The 21,926-nt window shown below is 37.9% G+C and overlaps 1 protein-coding gene and 1 long non-coding RNA gene across 4 annotated transcripts; one reads left to right on the top strand and one right to left on the bottom strand.

The window, feature by feature from the left end:
- Window positions 1-3,738: 3,738 nt before the first annotated feature.
- Window positions 3,739-6,080, bottom strand: LOC145076259 (uncharacterized). Its single transcript, XM_079022202.1, has 5 exons — window positions 5,283-6,080; window positions 4,935-5,120; window positions 4,609-4,858; window positions 3,987-4,534; window positions 3,739-3,900 (listed from the first exon to the last, which is right to left on the bottom strand). Exons 1-5 carry the CDS (start codon window positions 6,078-6,080, stop codon window positions 3,739-3,741), a joined length of 1,944 nt encoding a protein of 647 aa, XP_078878328.1.
- A 12,739-nt stretch (window positions 6,081-18,819) lies between these two features.
- LOC145074007 (uncharacterized) lies at window positions 18,820-19,831 on the top strand. Of its 3 annotated transcripts, XR_013691646.1 has the most exons (4): window positions 18,820-19,009; window positions 19,098-19,271; window positions 19,351-19,459; window positions 19,595-19,831. It is a non-coding gene; the product is annotated as an uncharacterized LOC145074007 (long non-coding RNA). The 3 variants fall into 3 exon arrangements; XR_013691647.1 differs by having other exon boundaries at window positions 19,359-19,831; XR_013691645.1 differs by having other exon boundaries at window positions 18,821-19,009; window positions 19,351-19,831.
- Window positions 19,832-21,926: the final 2,095 nt, after the last annotated feature.

The following is a 21,926-nucleotide window of genomic DNA, read 5'->3' as shown; positions in this document are numbered from 1 at the left end:
TCAAACATAACAAATTAATGACATTTAGCATATCATATTGCAAAAATTGCAGGGGGGTCTCATTATGGAGACATCAATGAATCAAAGGCAGCAAAAAAATCATTCACACACCTGAGTAACAATGAAAATATTTATTACTAACAATGAAAGCCTTGTGAGGATCTCAACAGTTGCACAGAGGTGGTTTGCTTTTTGTTAAAAGCTGATTGGTTCACCTGACGATGCAACTCTTGGGTTTCTAAGAAGCGATAATGCAAGAAGATATGTGAGACAACTTCCTCAGTATCCAAGACAACAATTCTCAGCAAGATTCCCAAATAAATCCCCAGGAGCTTTAGATTTGCTTGAAAAGATGCTTGTATTTGACCCAAATAGGCGTATTACAGGTATTTTTACCAAATAGCTTCCTCCGGTATTTTAACAACCGGCGTGATGGGTGGCTGAGCAACAGCGGCGACAAATTGAGAGAGGGAGAGATGCGATCAGCGTCCGGCGATTGGTTTGAACGGAATATTTTAGAACGTGATACCTCTAATTTGGGGGGGAGGAAGTAGATTTGTGTGATTTACTAATTTACCCTTAATAAAATTGAAACAAGGCTCAAGTTCATCAAAGGATTCTCTCTTTTCCTTTTTTTACTAAAAAATCAAAATAAAACAAATTAATTTTTTTTTTAGTAAAAGCTGGTACAAGGCTGATGGTAAATAAATTTTGATTTAGGGATAATAATTTTCAAAGCCTAAAAAATATGGGGATAATATTATTATACGAAAATTAGCAAATGTATGTCATCAAAATCTAAAAATTACAGAATATTTATAATGTAGAAATTATATATATAATTAAATTTTCAAGACAATTAAAAATAATATTTTATTTTTGTTGTTGAGTTTTTTAAGATAATTGTGTATTTTAATATATTTTTTTCAATAATCTTATATATTTTACTTCGGAAACATATTTCGTAACTACTTGACTACGAAATTTTCCGTAGACAAATACCTATGGATTTTGATTTCGTAGTTATTTTGCAAATTCATATTTTTGTAACAAGTTCCATAATAGATTAGCTACAAAATTTTAGTTTGTAGCAAATTTTCCTAGCAAAATAGCTACGGATCCCAATTCCATAGCTAACTAGCTACGTATTTTTATTTCGTAGCCAATTATATAGCTAACTAGCTACATACATGGATTTTGTAACAAGTTTCATAGAGAACTAGCTACAACCAAAAAAATTGTAGCATTATTTGTAGTAAACTGGCTAAGGATTTTAATTCCGTAGCAACCATTCAAGATTTAGCTATGGAATGCAATTCCATAGCCATTTCCGTAGCAAATTAGTTACAACCAACCATTTTGTAACATATTCCGTAGTAAAATAACTATAAATTTAGATTTTGTAACAATTTTACGTAGGTACTTAAGATTTAGCTACATAATGCAATTTCGTAACCATTTATGTAGCAAAATAGCTACGACAAGTCGTTTCGTAGCATATTCCGTAGTAAAATAGCAACGGATTTTAATTCCATAGTAACTTTCCGTAGCTATTTATGATTTTTCTTGTAGTGGAGGTCGTGATAACAACAAGTGTTTACGAGATTTGAAGTGTGGAAATGGTGCTTGTTTGACAAAGGTGAGTCAACTTGTGGTTTTAAAAGTACATTGTTAGAAGTATCCCATATCTTAGATGGATCGGGATGCACCTAGTTATCTAGGATGCATGTTCCCCTTTTGATGATTGATTGTTATGCCATTATTGTTGAAATGTTTTATATGTAATGATATCTAGGGTGTTGCATGCTAGACTCTTCCTTGTTTGGTGTGAGATGTGAGTTAGGGTCATGCTAGATTGAGTGAAGTGTATGAACATTATGTGATGTGAGCATGTTAATTCTTGTTTGAAAATATTTGTTTAAAATGTTTTAGGACAAGCATGCTAGTGTTGTATCAACTTCATTGATGTGTTGTGTATGGAAGTAGTGTGTGATGTAAAATCTAATAAATTCATGAAATTACATGTTTGCATGAAAATAACCTTTAAGGAGGTAATATGTTAATAAAAGAATATTCATAATAATTACATGATTACTTGAAAGAGTAAACGTGTAACTCCTTATTTAATTAATCATTATTAAATTAAAAAGAGGAACACACTAGCGGGGCGAAGGGTAGAAACCTAGACATAGGTATATACCCAATACGGATATTATGATGGCCTAGTGGGTTGAAAGATACCTATAGGAAAAAGAGCTTAAGCCAACTTTGACACCGACCGGTTTTTCTAGACAACCACTCGAGACATGGTCTTGGTACACCTTGGTATACCGGGACTAGGGTGATGTTGGTCAAGCGGTGGGACCAGCGCAAACATTACGTGGGATTTGGGAGGTGTATCTGTTGGTATTGGCACCACTCGTACCAATCCTGAACGACAACGCATGTATACGTATGTGCACAGTCGGAGTAGCGAACGCAGCGCACCGGGAGCAATGATTATGGGTGAGAGTCGCGCCTCATTTAGTGTATTGGGTCGTGTCAGTCACATTAGTAGCGAACGGGGTCTTGCTTTGTGGGTTTTGCGGTGAATAAATAGACCCTAACTAAGAGGTAATACTTTAATAATTATAGCAACGAGCGGTGAGTAATTATTAATGTAAAGCGGAGAAACATAATATTATATAATAATATTTAGACAAAATTTCACGATTGGTCCCTGTGGTTTACACAATATCGCACTTTGAGGACTTTCTAGCAAAAATTCACGCGAATAGTCCTTAAGGTTTCATTTAATTGCGCGATTGGTCCTTGACCCTAACCCCGTCATTTTTGAGCCGTTAGTGAAGGGGTAAATTTGTCTTTTCATCTTGTTGTGCATCAGAGTATATAATTTAAGGTCCGCCTTTGTATCCTTCTACTTCTCGTTCCTTGCCTCTGTTCTTCCCTCCCTACTCACATTCTATTCCAAAATTGAAGAAGATGGTGATATGCCACTGTGGAAGGCCGGCGATTTTGGTGACATCGTGGACTGACTTGAACCCAGGTCGTCGATTTTGGTCATGCTCAAGGTTAGGAGGAACATGCAGCTTTTTTGGATGGTTCGACCCTCCCATGTGCCCTAGGTCAACTGTTGTGATTCCGGGGTTGTTGCGTGGAAGAAACAATCTCGAAGCAAGATTGATGATGGTGAAATGGCTACTTTGTCTGAGTTGGTTGTTTTTCATGGTGTGTTACCTTTTCAAGTAAAAAATCAAGAAGCATTTGGGGGGGGGGGGGGAATCTATAATTTGGAATCTGTGTTTTGGTCCCATTTTTTTCATAGCTTTTGAAGGATTTTCCCTATGATTGTATGTAATGTTGGGACAAGAAAATGTAACAGATATAATATGTAATGTAAGGTTGATGTTTTGTTTTAATGTGATGGATATTATATTAGCAAGGAAGGAAATTGTCAATTTGATTGCATGTAAGTGTAATGTTGATTATTAAAGTGCAGTAACATAGCCAAAAAACTAATTACCAAAGTAGCATTACCATTAACCATAATGCATGTAAGTGTAATATCATGTTACAAACATAGAATACCCAAAAGACCTATCAAAAGTAGTTGTTTTGATTGACATACCATAACCAAACTTAGTAAACATGTTCTAACTTTAATTAGACATAATAGCAAAAGATTACTTAGAAATACAAACTAAGCTACAACATGTTTTCCCTTCTTTTGTCCACCCCCTATCCAGCTTCACTAGGACCTCCCTGCCCCTTGCAAGTCCTAGCATTGTGACCTTTGTTGTGGCATTTGTTACAAGTGACTGTCAAGTGTTTCCTACTTAACTTGGTACTTTGAATTGGCTCATCAACTGCCCTCTTCCTTTTTTTCTTTGGCCTACCAACCTATAAACAAATTCATATGGTTACATATTAACAAGTTTATTAAATAGTTTCAAGTTAAATTAAACAAAACATGTATGACAACAAACCTGTTTGTGATGTTTGGGTGGGAGAAGGGTTGTTAGACAATCAGATCTAGGCCACATGCTCCTTCCATTTATTGGGTCAATTGTGTGTTGGTACATAGCATTCCATGTACTAAGCCAGTAACATTTGCTCACCCAAGCCTCAGGATCTCCACATTCTGACCCATTCTGCATCTTATCATACATTGCAGCAATAGCATGCTGGCATGGAATACCTGTAATGTCCCATTTCCTGCAAGTGCAACTCCTCTCTTTCAAATTCACAACATACTGCTCCATCCATAGACCAGTCACTTGATATTTATCAGCTCCATTAAATAAAACCCTCATCTTACTTGCCTCTGTCTTATTGTTTTCTAAGATTGTTGTTGCAGTTGTACTTAGAGAACCTTTGCATTTGTCTAGCACCTTATGAACATTTACTATTCTCTTTGTGAGGTATTCTCTAATATATTCCAAACAAGTGATTATAGGCTTGTCCCTTGCCTCATCTAGCTTGGAGTTAAATACCTCACACAAGTTATTTGTTAAACTATCAGTCAATGCCCTTCCTATATATAAAACCAAACAATTAATTACTAAAATCAGTTATGAAATATGTTAGTGAAAAGAGTATGATACTTACCAGAGAAATGGGATCTTGCCCAGTGTTTTGTAGGAATTTTACTTAACCACTCATGTGCTTCTGGGTTAAGCTTTTTCAGTTTCTCCATAGCCCTATTAAATTTTGGTATGTTGTATACTTTTCCACAACACCATACTGCTTCCCTCAATTCATCTCCTTTGTGTTTCAGTTTCATGTTGTCATACACATGTCTTAAACAGAACCTTTGCTCAGCTGATGGAAATAACTTCTCTATTGCTGCCAAGATTCCCTGTGAGTACAATTAAAATAAGTTAGTAAATGAAATAATAAAAAAAAGTAAAAGTGAATAAAAAGTTAGAGGGTACCTTTTGCCGATCTGAAATGAAAGTGAAGTTAGATGAAGAATTCAAATCTAAGTCATCACCCAAGTGTTCCAAAAACCATGTCCAAGAGTTAATATTTTCAGTCTCTACAATGGCATATGCAACTGGGTAAATGCCATTGTTCGAATCAAGCCCAACTGCAGTAAGAATTTGTCCTGGAAAGGGACCCTTAAAAAACGTACCATCAAATCCAAGAAAATCCCTCAAACCTTTTTTAAATCCCTCCTTCAATGGACCTAAGCATATATATATATATATATATATATATATATATATATATATATATATATATATATATATCCGTTTGAAGATCCTTGTCTCAGAAGACACATTGGGTTCAGTTTCGACATCTATCTTCACAGTTGTTCCTGGATTCTTTGACTTCAATTCCATGGCATATTCTCTCAAAACACCGTACTGCTTTTCATAATCACCATAAACATATTGTTTTGCCATAGCTTTGGCCCGAAATACTTTCATCTTTGATATTGAAAGTGAATACCTCTGTACTAACTCCTCTTGTAAAGCATGTGTAGGGATCTTGGGGTTACTTTCAACTTGATGCAATATGTTGTTAGCTAGAAACTTAGATGAACAAGCCCTCACTGTCCTTGTTTGCAAACAAGAATGAGAATCTTCGTATGTTTTGACAGTCCAAAGTTGTTTCTCATCTGCCCTAGATATAAAAAGAACCCATGGACAAGTTGTTTTCTTGGAAAGTACTAAATTGCCCCTATCTTTATTACTGTCACCAGTCAATTCAGGAACAATACCCCTACACTTTACCCTAACTCTTGTCTTGTCATTCTTTACATAATGTAGATCCCTCCTTTCTTTTACAGAGTAGTTGGCAATAACTTCTCTTATTTTTTCCTTTTCCTTGAATGTCTGACCAATCTTAAAAGCTTTAGTGTGAACCTCACCAGATGAACAAGCAACTGGTTTTAGAATGGACCTTAACAATTTCTTCCTAGGCTCTTTTTCACTAGCAAATGACTCAACTACATCATTGTCTAAGACTTCTAAAGGTTCATCTTCAATGTCTTCATGTTCCTTAGTATTATTGTTTGTCGGATCAAGCTGGCCCAAGTCCATGTCTTCATCAAGTACACTACAGAAGTTGATCATGTTCACCTCCACATCATCTATCAAAGGTTCCTCATCAAACACTGTTTTTTTTTGCATCATGCTGACTATCAAAATCACTTTCATCTGCACTATCCTCACAATCATATTCATCATCTACAACTGGATCATTATTCATAACTGGCTCATCATATTGGTCATCTATGATTGGCACATCATTCATAACAGGTACATCATTCATAACTGGTTCATCATTCAAATCTGGTTCATCATTCATAACTGGTTCATCATTCAAAACCGGCTCATCAGTCATAACTGGCTCATCATCCATAACTGGCTCACTATCTTGTATCACTTGTGAAGGTCCATCAAATGTTCCATATGGCACAATGGACTGGGAGTAGTCTAATTTTATACTAGAAGACCCAACAACTTTTCCCTTCTTTTGGTTCCTATCTAGTTCAGGGGATACATCAGTAACCAACTCCTCAATAATAACCTTGGTGGGGGACAAAAAATAATTGTTAACCCTTGTATGCCCATGCTCTATGTAGATACTTAAAAGGTTTTTTTTTTCCACATAATTTGACAATACATGCACATCCCCATCATTTCCTAGAGGTAACAGACCAAAGTCCAACTCTATTTCTGGAATAAGAAAATGATAATACAAAGTTTTCCCTTCTACGTACCCTATTTCTCGAACCATTGTATCCAACTCATGCACAGAGAAAACGTCAATATCTACGAAGTCAACATAGTCTATTGTTCCATCTACGTACCTTCTCCCAGGGCTTTTCGTGAATATCCCACCATGATGGATTTTCAGAGTGAAATAGTTGCTTACTCCCTCTGAAATAAAGAATAACAAAAAAAATTTCAACAATTTGGGCATAATATCAAATCGAGAAAATCAAAGATCACTTTAGTAAGTCACTTACGGTATATCCTTTCCAAATCATAATTTGATGCTTTAGTGTGTTTGGAACGAAGTGACCATAACGTTAACACCATTATCGTTTTCAATCGACAGATGATCCAAAAGCCTTGTGTTCTGTTGGAGAAGAAGATGAATGCGAAAGGGTAATGGGTAGCTGAGGAAGATGATCTTTGTACTTAATTACAGAGTTCATGCGTATATGTGCATAATGATCGATTATTAGAGTGACTGCAAGATGAAAAGACAAATTTACCCCTTCACTAACGGCTCAAAAATGACGGGGTTAGGGTCAAGGACCAATCGCGCAATTAAATGAAACCTTAAGGACTATTCGCATGACTTTTTGCTAGAAAGTCCTCAAAGTGCGATATTGTGTAAACCACAGGGACCAATCGTGAAATTTTGTCTAATATTTAAGCGCTGAATCGATAAGATTAAGGGGGTGTTTGTCTTGTCTTTTTTAGATGCAAAAATCCTTTTTGGAAAAGATAAAAGATAAAAGATGTTTGGTAGAAACATGTTAAAAGCTACTTTTGGATTTTAGATAGAAGAAAAACTGACTTTTTGGAAAAGTTTGGAAAACCCGACTTTTTGTAACTTTTCCAAAAAGAACTTTTGCCTCTCAAAAAGACAAGCCAAACACCCCCTAAATTAGTTACAACGGCGTTGAGGAGAGTAACTAATAAAACAAGCTCTAACTGAAGAACTGTTGTAAATTGAGCTAAACCTGTGTTTGTTATGTGGTGTGATGTTGTATGTATTGCTAGTGAGTCTTTGACTGTGTGTAGATGTATTGTGTGAATTTATCTATGATATGTGTGTTCTCTCAACATTGTACTATATTGACTCACGTAGCTTATGCTAGCACTTGTTCTTTGCTTGTTGGCTTTCCTTGTGTGTTGGAACAGGTAGCTTGACATGATGCGTTGGTGAGGATGGGAGCTTTTGGGTAGTCTTAGTTAGTATCTTTAGTTATGATACCACTAGGTGTAAGACCCGTGTATTACACGGGTTTATAAAAAAGAAAAGTTTAATATAAAATTATAAGTATTATATATTCTTTAAAGTAATAGTTTTAAATAAATATAAAGGATATAATAAATAAAGTAAGTAATTTAATATATAATGTAGAAGATTTGAAAGGTTGTAGAGCATTTATTATGAAATTTAATAGAATAATCTACCTTACATGTGGATTTTGAATTTAAGAAAATAAAAAATACAAGAAAATAACAAGTGGAAAAAAATTAATACAAAAACTATTAAAAAATGACATGTGTCAAATTCAATATAAACATGACATTTGGCAAAATTGATTTTCATTTATTAAGATAGATTTGGACATGTTGAGTTTCATCATTATGTTTTTGTGAACTTTAAATTTTGATGGGTTTGTTTTTACATGAAAATAACTTTGATGATATTTTTGAAATAAACCTAATAAGTCTTCTGCAATGTATTCTGATAAATAAATGTTTTTAAAAATAAAAAAATTGGGTGAAAAATCACGATGTTACACTTCAGCGTCATTTGCTCCCCCTGAGAAGGAAGCCTTTCTTTTTCTTTGATTGAGCTACTCATCATCAAACTCAATGTCGATGTGAGTTCCTTGACGGATCTCCCCCTCATAATATGTATCATAGTAAATAACACTTTGAGGAACAACAATTTATGCCATAATATCCAAATCAAGAAACCTTTTATACACATCAGTCTCAAACTTATTATCAGCGTCTGGAATAGGTTGGTTATCATTCATTTCTTTAGGTTGAAAGACAACCATTTTTTCTTGATTTTCTTCCCTTCTTGATTCAGACTGATCAGGTAGGAACAACATTGTAGTTGTCATTACCAGTTCTTGATTATTCTCCCTCTTTTTGCATCATCGGTTTGGGGAGGAGAGTCATGAGGTGGAAAGGGGGTGTGAGGAGGAGGATTTGTTGGTGGTTGGGGATGTGGATTATTCCCATATAGTGGTAGTGGTGGTGGAGGTGGCTAATAATTTCTAGATGATGATGGGGTGGATTATTTTTGGGTGGTGGTGGAGATTGTTGATCATCACCTGGAGAGCGAGGAGGAGTGTCTTCAATCATCACAACATCATCATCAACCAAAGCCATTATGTGTTTGATGTCATCCATACCACTCTCTACTTTGGTTAGTCTTTCTCCAAGAGACTGAGTCATCTGAACCAATAGGGAGAGTTAGGAGACAAATGTTTAAAGTTGGAACTAGACTCCCCCTGAAAGGTAGTGGTAGACTTTATAGGAATTAGCATTGGAGGTACAATTCGAGCTTGAGGAGAAGGAGATCTTGGTCCTGGAGATTTCATATCATGAATCAGTGGATCAATAGTCTCCATATGAGGTGGGGATGATTCGTGCTATGTTGTATCTTCCACGGAACGAGTTGTAGATGAAGTAGAGGTCAAAGAAAAGCAAATGTGTTGGTTCAATATTGGGGGAGAGTTAGTCATTCCCTGATTAGAATCTTCTCCTATATCAGCGTCATATTCATTTGCTTCATCATCAATGTCTTCTTCATCATCTTCAATATTGCCCTTGTCATCCTCTTCTTCAAAGTCATAGGTTTCAACCATTGGATTAGGTGTCTATGACAATAATTAAATTGGTATATACTTGAATCCTATGTGTATGTTAAAGCTAGTGGGAGTATAGTAACTTTCCTAGTATTGTATGTTGATGGCATACTCCTTATGGGAAATGAAATTTCAACATTACAAGAAGTGAAATCTTGTCATGGGAAGTGCTTCGTCATGAAGGATCTAGGGGAAGGAGACTATATTCTTAGGATAAGAATTCTTAGAGATGGAAGGAAAAGACTTATTGGTCTTAGTCATATTACATACTTGGACAAGGTACTAAAACGTTTTAGTATGGAAAATTCCAAGAAAGAGGAATTGCCTATTCAGTGTATTGCCAAGTTGAGTAACACTCAAAGCCCTAGTACAGATGAAGAGATAGCTCACATGATTTGAGTCCCATAGGCTTTGGCTATAGGTTCGATCATGATGATATGACATGTAATTGCCCTGATGTGTATTATGCTTTGATCATGGTTAATAAATTTTCAGGAAATCCTGGCAGAGCTTATTGGACTGCAGTAAATATCATTCTTAAGTACTATCAAAGGACAAAGGAAATGTTTCTAGTCCTTGGTAGAAGTGATACATTGAGAGTGATTGGATATATTGACGTTAACTTCTCGACAGATCGAGACAAGTTATGTTCTCAGTCAGGCTGGGTGTTTTTTTAAACAATGGAGCGGTTACTTGAAATAGTTCCAAACAAGGAATGGTGGATGATTCTACTTGTGAACTAGTATACATCGCAGTGAGTGGAGCATAAAAGAAAGCGGCTTGATTGAAGAACTTTATCGGCGATCTCAGGGTAGTCACTATCATTCAATAGCCATTGGAACTTTTATGTGATAATAAAGGTGAGGGTTCTTTAACCAAAGAACCCAAGGATCCTGGTAGATCCAAACATGTCGACATAAAGTATCATTACATCAAACATAGGGTTGAAGAAGGGCATCTCCTGGCGAAGAAAGTATCCTTAGAAGATAATCATGTAGATCCTTTCACAAAGGCTGTATGTAGGGTTAAGCATAACCAACATTCTAGGAGCATAGGGTTGAGAGATGATATTAGTTTTAGTAGTTAGTTGATAGTTTGAAACTCGTGACAAAATAAATGTAATTGATTTTAGTGATTAAATAATAGATATTATTTATGAGTATGGTTACTACATTTTTCAATTGTTTATTCTTTTGTTTCTCTTTACATATTTTACTTCCTAAATAATTTGATTATTCGAAACTCCATAGTCACTCATACTTTTGAAAGTAATTAGTAAATCAAGACTGTCACGAACTGAATTGTAGATTGTCTACAGGAGTTAGACATTGCAAGAAGATTGCTACAATGTTTATGAGTACTTAGAAAATGAGATTTTGAGTATTGGATGAACCCACGCTCAGAGAATTACTTCATGGATTATATCATGAGTAGTTCTGATATATCTTTTATTCTTAAAATGAACATATATGAGTTGTAATTTACAAGTCGGTTATGCATTGGTGTAACGTAAATGCATCAATAACATGATGTTATAAAATGTAGCATCATGCATAGTTCGGTGAGTAAAATATACAAGCATACAAGTCGAATTTTATTCGTTCCTTTTGCCCTAATGGGAAAATCGAGATCTTTGGTCCCCTCGGTGATTCAATGTTGACATTATAGTGTTGGGCCCGGCCAGGACTAAATTGATGTGTTCAATTAGTAGTCTAATGAGGTCATCACAAAAATCATGAAATCCAAAAACAAATTTTTGGACAAGAGATTGATTGTAATCCATGTCTCATGTCTATATGATATCTTGAAGAATGGAGGAATATTTGATCACTTATCTTAAGGCTGATGTCTGATCAGATCAGAGTTTGGCAGTTGCATTGGAAAGCACATTTTGTTGTTTAATTTAGAAGTTATACTTGCAATTATAGTTATTGACTTATCCAAGTGGGAGACTGCTAGATTTGGTGTCTAAGCCAATAACTAAATTGGTATATACTTGAACTAAAATCAAAGACCTTTTGGGTTTCCCTCAAAACTAGTAATTGACTAGAATGACTTTTGGAGAAAGATGTTGGTTTATTGGTTTATTATATAATTAATAAATAGCAATCAATAATTTATTAATATATTATGATATTAATATATTAATTAGAAATAGTATTATTTAATTAATAATTAATCAGAAATTAATTAGAATTAATTTTGGGATTAATTAGGTTAATTAAAAGTGCAAGATCCTAAGCTATAATTGCTCAATAGTTGAAAAAGAAGGTATTCCAAAACCTTCTTATACCTTGGACGCTTTTAGGAGGCATATTTAGGGTTTATGGAATATTCCTTATGCACAATTAGGGAGTTGGATAATTACCAAATTTGAAATATTAATATTATATTCAAATTAGGGTTTCCAAGGCTCCTTGTCCTTTGGTTCCATATTTCTGACCACCACACATACCAAAGGAATAGCTGAAAATCGCATCCCCTCTCATCTTTTCTCAAGTATTCTAATTGCTAGGGTTTGGGTACAAACCATTAGAGGCATTAGATTTCTGGTGCTTGCTTTCTAAGAGCTTTTTGAAGAACGATTTGGTTGATTATTTGCAATAATAATCAAAAGGTATGTAAACCATAATCCTTTGTAACTTTCGATTATAGTAGGGTTCCCTCAGGGGTCTTGATGTTCATAGATTGTTGTTATCAATAGAGAAAACTTAGATCCAAATAAGTAGTATGTGAACTTAAGGGTTAAGTTTTTTCTACCACATGTTTTAATTATAGCCTATAAAACCCATCATCATTAACACAAGGATTTACAACCAAATTTTCCATGCTCTGGGTAAGATTCATATCCCCATCATTGGGACCGACATTGATGATCTTTTATGAGAGAACTAGAAAGGGTATGCAGTCTTCATGATTGACATTATAACCTTCTCCAGTACGAGCAAGAATTAGTGTAAGACAACGAGGATATGGAACTAGGTTGGATTCTTGTTCCTAGTGATGCATCCTACCAACTGATCGAACAAGAGTTGAGAAAAATCCAGTGCAGGTCATGGCATACAAAATTTGTTGCTCAAATAAGTTTAACTAGTCTAAGCTTCATGTCTTATGTCAAAATGTAACACACTGTTTTGAATCGTATCCTAATTTGAGGCTATGACTCGAAGATCAGTTATCATAAGGCTATGGGCCTTAAGGAAAGAAAGATTTAGACCCCTTGGATGTGGATAATATATATTAGGTGATCTGAGAGGTTGGTTTGTGTTTTAGAGCCTAAGGGTATAACTGTAAAGTGACAGTTTAGGGCTTTTATAAATTTTGGATTTAATCTCGGGAAGTCTTAAGGCAAAGGAAAATGGATAGAATTGTAGAGCTTCTCATTACCTTTATGTGGATATAAAGAACATCGAAATCGGATTTAGAATGAAGAAGTTATGCCCTTCGGAATATTGGTGGTTTTGGTCCCTAGCCGAGTACGTTGGGCGTACTCTATAAGTACCTTGAGCGTACTTGCTCGACCTCTACGAGTTTCCATAGTTGACGAGCGAGCGGTGTATGCTACGGAGGTGATACGAGGATGTTTACTCGAGATCTTCGGCATTGAGTTTCTGATAGATCTGGTCCCGATAGCGATGGGGGACGTGTGTGTCATAGTGGCCATGGATTGGCTGAGCCGATTTGGGGCTGTTATAGACTTCGAGCGTTAGTTGGTGACGATACGAGACCCTAGTGGGGGAGTACTTTCGGTGTACGGTGAGGGTACTCGTTCTGGGTCAGCATTTTGTTCGGCTACCAGAGCGAGACAGAGTTTGCAGCAGGGCTGCAGCGGGTTTGTAGCCTATGTGATGGACACACGAGGGGCCGCGAAGGGGCCAAGTTCGGTGGATGACGTTCCAATAGTGCGTGAGTTCCTGGATGTTTTTCCCAAGGAGTTGCCAGGTGTGCCTCCCGAGAGGCGGGTAAAATTCCGCATTGATTTGGTTCCGGGGGCAGCGCCTTATCGCCTTGCGCCGCCAGAGATGTAGGAGTTATCCTCGCAGCTTCAGGAGCTGCTAGGGAAGGGGTTTATTCGACCGAGTAGCTCGCCATGGGGAGCGCCGATCCTTTTTGTCAAGAAAAAGGATGGTTCACACCGGATGTGTATTGATCACCGGGAGTTGAACAAGTTGACGGTCAAGAACCATTATCCATTACCGAGGATCGACGATTTGTTCGATCAGTTGCAGGGAGCGTCTTGGTTTTCCAAGATTGATCTGAGGTCTGGATATCACCATATGAGAGTGCGTGATGAGGATATCCAGAAGACAGCGTTCAGGACTCGTTATGGGCATTACGAGTTCATGGTGATGCCTTTCGGGCTCACCAATGCACCAGCAGCGTTCATGGATCTCATGAATAGGGTGTGTAGACCGATGCTAGATCGTTCGGTTATCGTGTTCATTGACGATATACTGGTGTATTCGAGATATAGAGAGCAGCACGAGGAGCATCTGAGAGAGATTCTCGGAGTATTGAGGACGGAGATGCTTTATTCCAAACTCTCCAAGTGCGAGTTCTAGTTACGGGAGGTCCAGTTCTTGGGGCATCTCGTCAACCAGGATGAGATTTTGGTCGATCCGGCCAAGATTGAGGCGGTTATGAGTTGGGAGGTGCCGAGATCTCCCACCGAGATCAGGAGTTTTCTGGGGTTGGCCGGCTACTATCGGAGATTTATCAGAGACTTCTCCAAGATCGTCGTGCCTCTCACCAGGTTGACCCGAAAGGGTGTTGCTTTTTCATGGGGTCCGGAGCAGCAGACCTTCTTTGAGACACTTCACCAGAAGTTATGCGAAGAACCTGTGTTAGCCCTCCCGGAAGGGATGGAGGATTTTGTGGTGTACTGTGACGCATCGATATCAGGGTTGGGTGCGGTGCTTATGAAGAGGGGGCATGTGATAGAGTATGCATCGAGGCAGCTGAAGCCTCATGAGACGAGGTATCCCACCCACGATCTGGAGTAGGGGGCAGTGGTGTTTGCCCTCAAGATATGGCGTCATTATTTGTATGGGGTTTGGTGTATCATATACACGGACCACAAGAGCCTGAAGTATTTGATGGATCAACTCAATCTGAATATGCGTCAGAGGAGATGGTTGGACGTGGTAAAGGATTACGATTGTGAGATCATGTACCACCCGGGCAAAGCTAATGTCGTAGCTGATGCGCTGAGCCGAAGGGCGGAGAGTGCCCTGATTCGAGGCACTTGTATGAGATTGACAATGATGACTCCGGTGTTGGACACCATTCGGGAGGCCCAGGCTGAGGCCGTGAGACTGGAGAACCGCAAGAGGGAGCGGGTGATTGGACAGGTACCTGGGTTTGTTACCGATAGTCGAGGGCTGATGACCTTTCAAGGTCGGATTTGGGTATTGTATACAGACGGGGCACGTGCCATTTTGATGGAGGAGGCGCATAGATCGAGATTCTCGATCCATCCCGGGGCCACAAAGATGTATTTGGACCTGAAGAAAGATTATTGGTGGCCCTGTATGAAGAGGGATGTCGCGTGGTTTATTGAGAGGTGCTTGACCTGTCACAAGGTTAAGGCCGAGCACCAGCGTCCGCATGGCAAGTTGCAGCCGCTTGAGGTTCCCCAGTAGAAGTGGGAACAGATTTCCATGGACTTCATCACCAAATTGCCAAGGACCGCGAGGGGTGTTGATGTAATTTGGGTTATCGTCGACCGGCTGATGAAGAGCGCACATTTTCTTGCTATCAGTGAGAGCTCTTCTGCCGAGAGGTTGGCAGAATTCTATGTGAGGGAGGTGGTATCGCGTCATGAGGTAACGATCTCGATTGTGTCAGATCGGGATGTATGTTTCACTTCCAGGTTCTGGAAGAAGTTCCGTGAGGAGTTGGGTACGAGGTTGCAGTTCAGTACCGCCTACCACCCCCAGTTTGACAGACAGAGTGAGCGGACGATTTAGACGCTCGAGGACATGCTCCGAGCATGTGTGTTGGACTTCGGAGGAAGTTGGGACACGTATCTGCCGTTGGCTGAGTTTTTGTACAACAACAGCCACCATTCTAGTATTGGTATACCTCCTTTCAAGTTGTTGTATGGGAGGAGGTGTCGGACTCCCATTTGCTGGGGAGAGGTAGGGCAGCGTGTGTTGGGTAGTACTAAGATAGTACTTCAGACAGCAGAGTAGATACAACAGATTAGACAGAGGTTACTGACGGCTCAGAGTCCAGAAGAGTTATGCGGATCGGAGACGATCCGAGCTGGAGTTCCAGGTGGGGGACTTCGTACTCCTGAAAGTATCTCCTCGGAAAGGAGTGATCCAATTCAGGAAGAGGGGCAGGTTGGGTCCCCGGTACATCGGTCCATTCAGGGTGACCGCGAGGGTGGGCAAGGTAGCATATCGGTTAGAGCTACCTACGGAGTTGAGCCAGATTCATGATACCTTCCACGTGTCTCAGTTGAGGAAGTGTATAGCCGACAAGTCGGCAGTGGTACCGCTGGAGGATATTCAGGTAGATGAGAGCCTGAATTACGCCGAGAGACCAATCGCGATCCGGCATCGGAAGATCAAGGTTCTGAGAAACAAGGAAGTGCCTCTGGTGCAGGTCCAGTGGCAACATCGGAAAGGGTCCGAGCTGACCTGGGAGTCGGCGTTGGAGATGCAGGAGCAACATCCAGAGTTGTTTGCCGAGTAGGACTTCGAGGGCGAAGTCTGATTCTAGTGGGGGAGAATTGTAACATCCGGATTCTCAGGTATCTCATTTTAGGTATTTATATTGAATATTAGAGAGGGACTCGGCGACTAGGCGCTAAGACTCGCCAAGTGGGATCGCACATGTTCTGGTCTGGTTTAATGAAGGACTCGGCGAGTCCATACGTGGACTCGGCGAGTCCACACTGTTTAATGAAACCCTAATTTCTCGGGTTTAGGACCTATTTAAGGACCCTTATAGCCACCATTTGCGGCTACCAGACCCTTGAGAGAAACCCTAATAGTGCTTGAGCGTTTGTGAGAGAGAAGAAGCCATTATTGGACCTTTGTGGGTTTGTTTTGCAAGAAGAAGTTGATTCCAGCTTAGAGGAGGCCAAGGAGGTTGCTTATTTGTGGATTGAAAGCAAAGGACATCATCCTTGAGGTAGCATATCGATCCTTTTTCTGTTTTGTTAAAGAATCCATGGATCTAGGGTTTTCTATACCCTTTATTGGGTTGATTTGTTGGGAATATGGTCCCTTATCATGTTTAGATATCAGATCTGGATCCATAGTGGTCCAGAGAACTTATTCCATCTTGCTTTATGAGGAGTTATGGAAGAGATGGACTTAGGATGTTGTATTTGGGGCTAAATCATCAAGTAGAGTCATTTGGACGTTGCATGAGTATCAAGTTCGAACCTTTACGTGTTTATTGAGCTTGGGAAGGTCAGATCTATGGATTGGAGGAATAGATATGACCTCAGAAGGTCATTTGAGTGTGAGCATGGAATGAACTCGCCGAGTCCATAAGCAGACTCGACGAGTTGAGTCGAGTCGGGGTTGACTCGCGATTCGTGACAGGTGTAACTCGTCGAGTGGAAGAAAGACTCAACGAGCCAAGAGAGACTGAAAGGATTTAGAGGACCCACATGGACTCTCCGAGTCACCTTTGTGCACTCGACGAGTCGGGTCAAAGTTGACCGTTGACTTTAGGGTTCTGGTCAAGACTGATTCAGGAGAGTTTAGGGAAGGGTAGAATGGCTTTCTACCCAGTCTATAGAGATGAGATCATGAGAGAGTATTGATCAGGAATGTTATTTGAATAATAGGAGGAGGCTAGGTCGGGACGTTGAGCACAGAGTTTATCCGACTTCATTGAGGTGAGTCTTCTCACTATGTTGTACCTGGAAGGGTACCTATGTGTGACCGAAAGGTCTTGTATGCTATGATGTATGTGCTATATGCGGTTATGTGATATGTATATGCTATGTATGTTATGTATGATAAGGATCGGAAGGTCAAGATGATATTTATGTATGTGCTATGTATGTTACGTATGGTAAGGGCCGGAAGGTCAAGATGATATGGACTGGAAGGTCAAGAGGGTATAGACCGGAAGGTCGATATGGGTAGGACCGGAAGGTCTATCAGGATTTGGGACGGAAGTCCCCTGGGACACATGGATCGGAAGATCCTACAGAGTCATGGCCTGGAAAGGCGTATGTGGGGTATGTGGTATTTTGGGGAACTCACTAAGCATTAATGCTTACAGTTGTTGTGTTATGTGTTTCAGGTACTAGCGAGGATCGCGGGAAGGCACCGACATGATCCGTACACACTTATAGAGTTTTTGTCATTTAGATTCTGGGGACATGTTTTGTTGTGATACAACGATACATTATGTTTTATGATTATCGTGTGAATGAAAGTATGATTTAGAAATGAAAAATTGTTTTGAAAATTCATTACACTCCTCCATCGGTTCTGCCTTATCTTCCCCCATTGAACCGGATCTCAAATTCTTCTGTTTCAATCATTGTTTTGAAAACCGGACCGAACCGGCCGGTTGAACCGGTCGTGGTCCCGGTTTTTTAAGTCTTCAGAACCGCTTGAAAATTAAACCGGCAAAAACCAGCGGTTTAACCTAAAACCGGTCTGAACCGTTCTGATGTAACCGTAAAAAACCAACGGTTCTAAATATATATATATATATATATATATATATATATATATATATATATATATATATATATATATATATATATATATATATATATATATATATATATATATATATATATATATATAATTTGTACTGAGTGAAGATTGAAGGGGACCCACGCTTTTAAAGGAGAAGCCCATTCTTCGTTAGGAGGACTGAATGGACTTCACACGCTTATATAGAACTCTAAAAACTCCCCAACTTCAGTTCGTAGCCTTTTTTTTTTTTTTTACTTTTACTTTTCCATTATTTTTATAACAAACATTTGAAAAATAATCACACCGCATAAATTATTAGAACATAAAACTTAAAATGTGTTGCTTCATTTTAAATCGATATATATATATATATATATATATATATATATATATATATATATATATATATATATATATATATATATATATATATATATATATATATATATATATATATCAACAAGTGATCCGGTTCATCCGGTTTTTGGGACCGGTTCAACCAGTCGAACCAATTAAACCATCGACCCGGTACGAAAACCGGTTCCATGTCCGGTCCGGTTTTCAAAACATTGGTTTCAATGTGCCATCCATACCCTTCACCGCCTCTCTCTTCACCCTGCTTCGCACCCCCGGTCACGTTATCTTCCCTCCTACTCCAACGTCTCTACTGACGCTCATCCCCGACACTTAGCCACCGCCTCCATCGAGCCAACTCGGAGACTGCTCCACAGTTATCAACCCCGGCTTCCAGGTATGTTCTCTCTACTCTACTTTATCTCCTCAGCCATGTCTCATCTCTCGCTTCCCATCTGTTTCCGTTCTTTGTAACACTATCTCAGAACCCAGATTCCTTCAAACCATTCTCTTATCAATTCCCCTTTCTCGCTTCCAATAAACCGAAGAGGTAGACGCCTATTACTCATCTTCACACTCACCGCTTCCAACTCCTACACAACACCGACGTCTTCACGCATTCGAGCCCTAGATAGGACCCACGTCTACAATCGGTTCATGTAATGAACTTCAACCCTATTTTCGTTTCTTTCTATGCCATTACCTTCATATTGAGTTTTAATTTCATTTTATTTTTAGAGGATCAGATGAATTTTCCGTCCATCTATTACACAATTGGTTGGCTTTTGTCTATCGCTTTTGACTTCCCATCGATACGCAACCAGCGATTTAGGGATTATTGCTCCAGGTACGTAACTGATTTGAACTATCTCTGCCACGCTCTACATCTCTACCCAGTAAATTTCCAACTCTTCTGACAATTCTGCATTTGCTTACGTAAATAACTTCATTTCGATCCCAAAGATTCGTTCGAATTTTGTAGACAACTGATATGGTTGAGCGATACCGAGAGGACAAAAGGCTACGCCGTTGATTTCTTGTCAGTGTCTCTTCATGCGGTGTCTAGGGATCCTAAGGCATTTACACCTCTAACACAACTGTACTTATATTGTTTTGGCCTGTATTTTATCTCGATGTAAAATGTATTATGTTTAGATTGCACTAAATGACTGAAGTATTCAGTATTTAATTGAAATGCATTGTGTTGTGTTTAAGAGTATTTGGAGATGAAGTTTATCTTTGCTGTTACAACTGTTTTGATATGAATGAAGGTTCTGTGATTCATTGTTATTTTAGATTGATACAGGTGATGAAGATGATGATGAATCAGAAAATCAGATTCAGAATCTAATGAGACGTTTGATGATTATAGGCATAATTTGAAAGGGACCTACATGTAAGATTATGCACATCATGGGGGCCACATTGTCAAATTTTATAATCTTGAAAAAAATTTGATTTTAACAGTTTTGGACCAAACTGCTCCTCCATACTATTTTTATAGTTAAAAAAAAATTGATTTTAACAGTTTTGGACCAAAATACCCCTAGAGACTAGAAAAATAAAAGTAGAGTGCTATATATGGTAATATGGGTATATAGTCAAAACTGTAAATCGCCTCAGCTCTTTTATAGTATCCAAAGTACATTGGTATTTTTTAAAGTTTTTTTCTTATGGATTATAATATTTTCAATCCTAATTCATCCACTTATTATGTTATTTATTTTTATGTTTCATTTTTTTACTTTCATAAAAGTGGAAAGGGGCAAAATGGGAAAGGTAGAACAAGTGGGTGTACGCAAGTGATCACAAGTACACAGCCAGGAATCGAGTCTTATACAAGTCAAAATATTTTGAATTAAAAATTATAGGGGTTGATATCACGTAACAATTGCTAATATGAAATAAGAAATTTGTATTAGCAAATTGAAGAAAACGTCGTACTTATTATAGTAACTAAAAAGTAAATAGAACTGCTCAAAAATTAGGCTAATGGGATATGCTTAGGATCGTGGGTTAACTTCGAGTAGAAAGTTAGTCAACTCAAAAGCTCATTGTGTTTTACTATTATTTTAGCTGATCGACATAACAAAAGACAATTGGATAATTAAATTTATTGTTCTTATATTGATTGTTTCATGAAAGGAACTCTTCATCACATTTGGATTCATATCTGGATCCACCTTTCATGTCTTTAATCAAGGATCCAGATCAAAGACAAAAAGAACAATGGGAAAAAACCGCAAAAGCATAAAACGGGTTTAGATTGGCTAAAATTCTAGGGTTTGGTGATCTTGGTGGGCCCCCACTTTAAAATTATGTGCAAAGGTGTAGCCGTTTCCCTTGGCTAAAATGGGTTGTGAAAATTGTTTGCGAAAAACATGAAACTATAGAACAGATAGGCATATGGATGATTGAGTTAGATGACCACCTTTTGCAATAGTGAACATGGGTCCTTTTTGTTGTTATTATTAGTGATTACAAGTAACACATGGTTGTTTGTAGAATTGTAGGTGATCCTTGGAGGAAGGAGGGACATAGGACGTTTCTACTGGGGTTAAAGAAGCTGATGAAATATTATGATTTGTATGCAAACATTATTCGTGAATATTCAAAGTTTTACTTTCCTATTAAACCTGTTATTTGTGATAAAGATTCAAAATGCTTCCTTTGATTCAAGGGACACATAGTATTATAGATAGACTTACAACAACAACTGGTGTTTTCGTCCCTTTTCACAATTTGGTTTACGGTATGTAGGAAGGGTAAAATGGTAATTTAGCAGAGGCAAATAGTCTAGCCAAATAATGAGAAAAGATGGCATCCGACCCCGCAACGCGGGGTTACTCACCTAGTTATTATTAAAAAAATATATTATTGTTGCTAATTTTGAGTTAATAATCTAACACTAACTTGTTATAAAACATTTTGATTATTTTAAATAAAAGATAACATAAAAACTATTAAAATTACATCTTTTTAATAGCCCCGCTATCAGTATAGGTTGTACATGAAAATAAAAGTGAACTTATTTCTTGATTTATACTTATTTTTAATTATGAATGCGTGGCTAATTAGTTTATATAATATGACATTTTAATAGAATATATCCATAAGTTGCAAGTGAAATTGACATTTCAATGTATTATTAGACTTTAACATTATATTTAAACATTTAATTAACTTTCAAACCTCTTGATGTAGGTTCCATATTTAACATTATAATTAAACTTTCAATATTTTAAATAGTTTTAAATCTATCTTTTCTGAAAAAATTATTATCAGACAAAATTACAAAAATTCTTCCTGTGGTA

The sequence above is a fragment of the Lactuca serriola genome, chromosome 9 (genome assembly GCF_051521515.1).
Source record: "Lactuca serriola cultivar US96UC23 chromosome 9, Lser_US96UC23_V15, whole genome shotgun sequence".
NCBI lineage: Eukaryota > Viridiplantae > Streptophyta > Magnoliopsida > Asterales > Asteraceae > Lactuca > Lactuca serriola.
Note: the sequence above shows the minus strand (reverse complement) of the source record. Positions and strands in the feature narration are given on the sequence as shown.

What these genes read in the sequence shown, in the direction of transcription:
- LOC145076259 (XM_079022202.1), bottom strand. Translation starts at nt 6,080, where the DNA reads ATGATCAACTTCTGTAGTGTACTTGATGAAGACATGGACTTGGGCCAG. An exon ending in ATGTCGAAACTGAACCCAAT is followed by an intron (nt 5,121 to 5,282) that starts GTGTCTTCTGAG and finishes ACGTTTTTTAAG; the next exon opens with GGTCCCTTTCCAGGACAAAT. An exon ending in CACCCAAACATCACAAACAG is followed by an intron (nt 3,901 to 3,986) that starts GTTTGTTGTCAT and finishes ATTTGTTTATAG; the next exon opens with GTTGGTAGGCCAAAGAAAAA.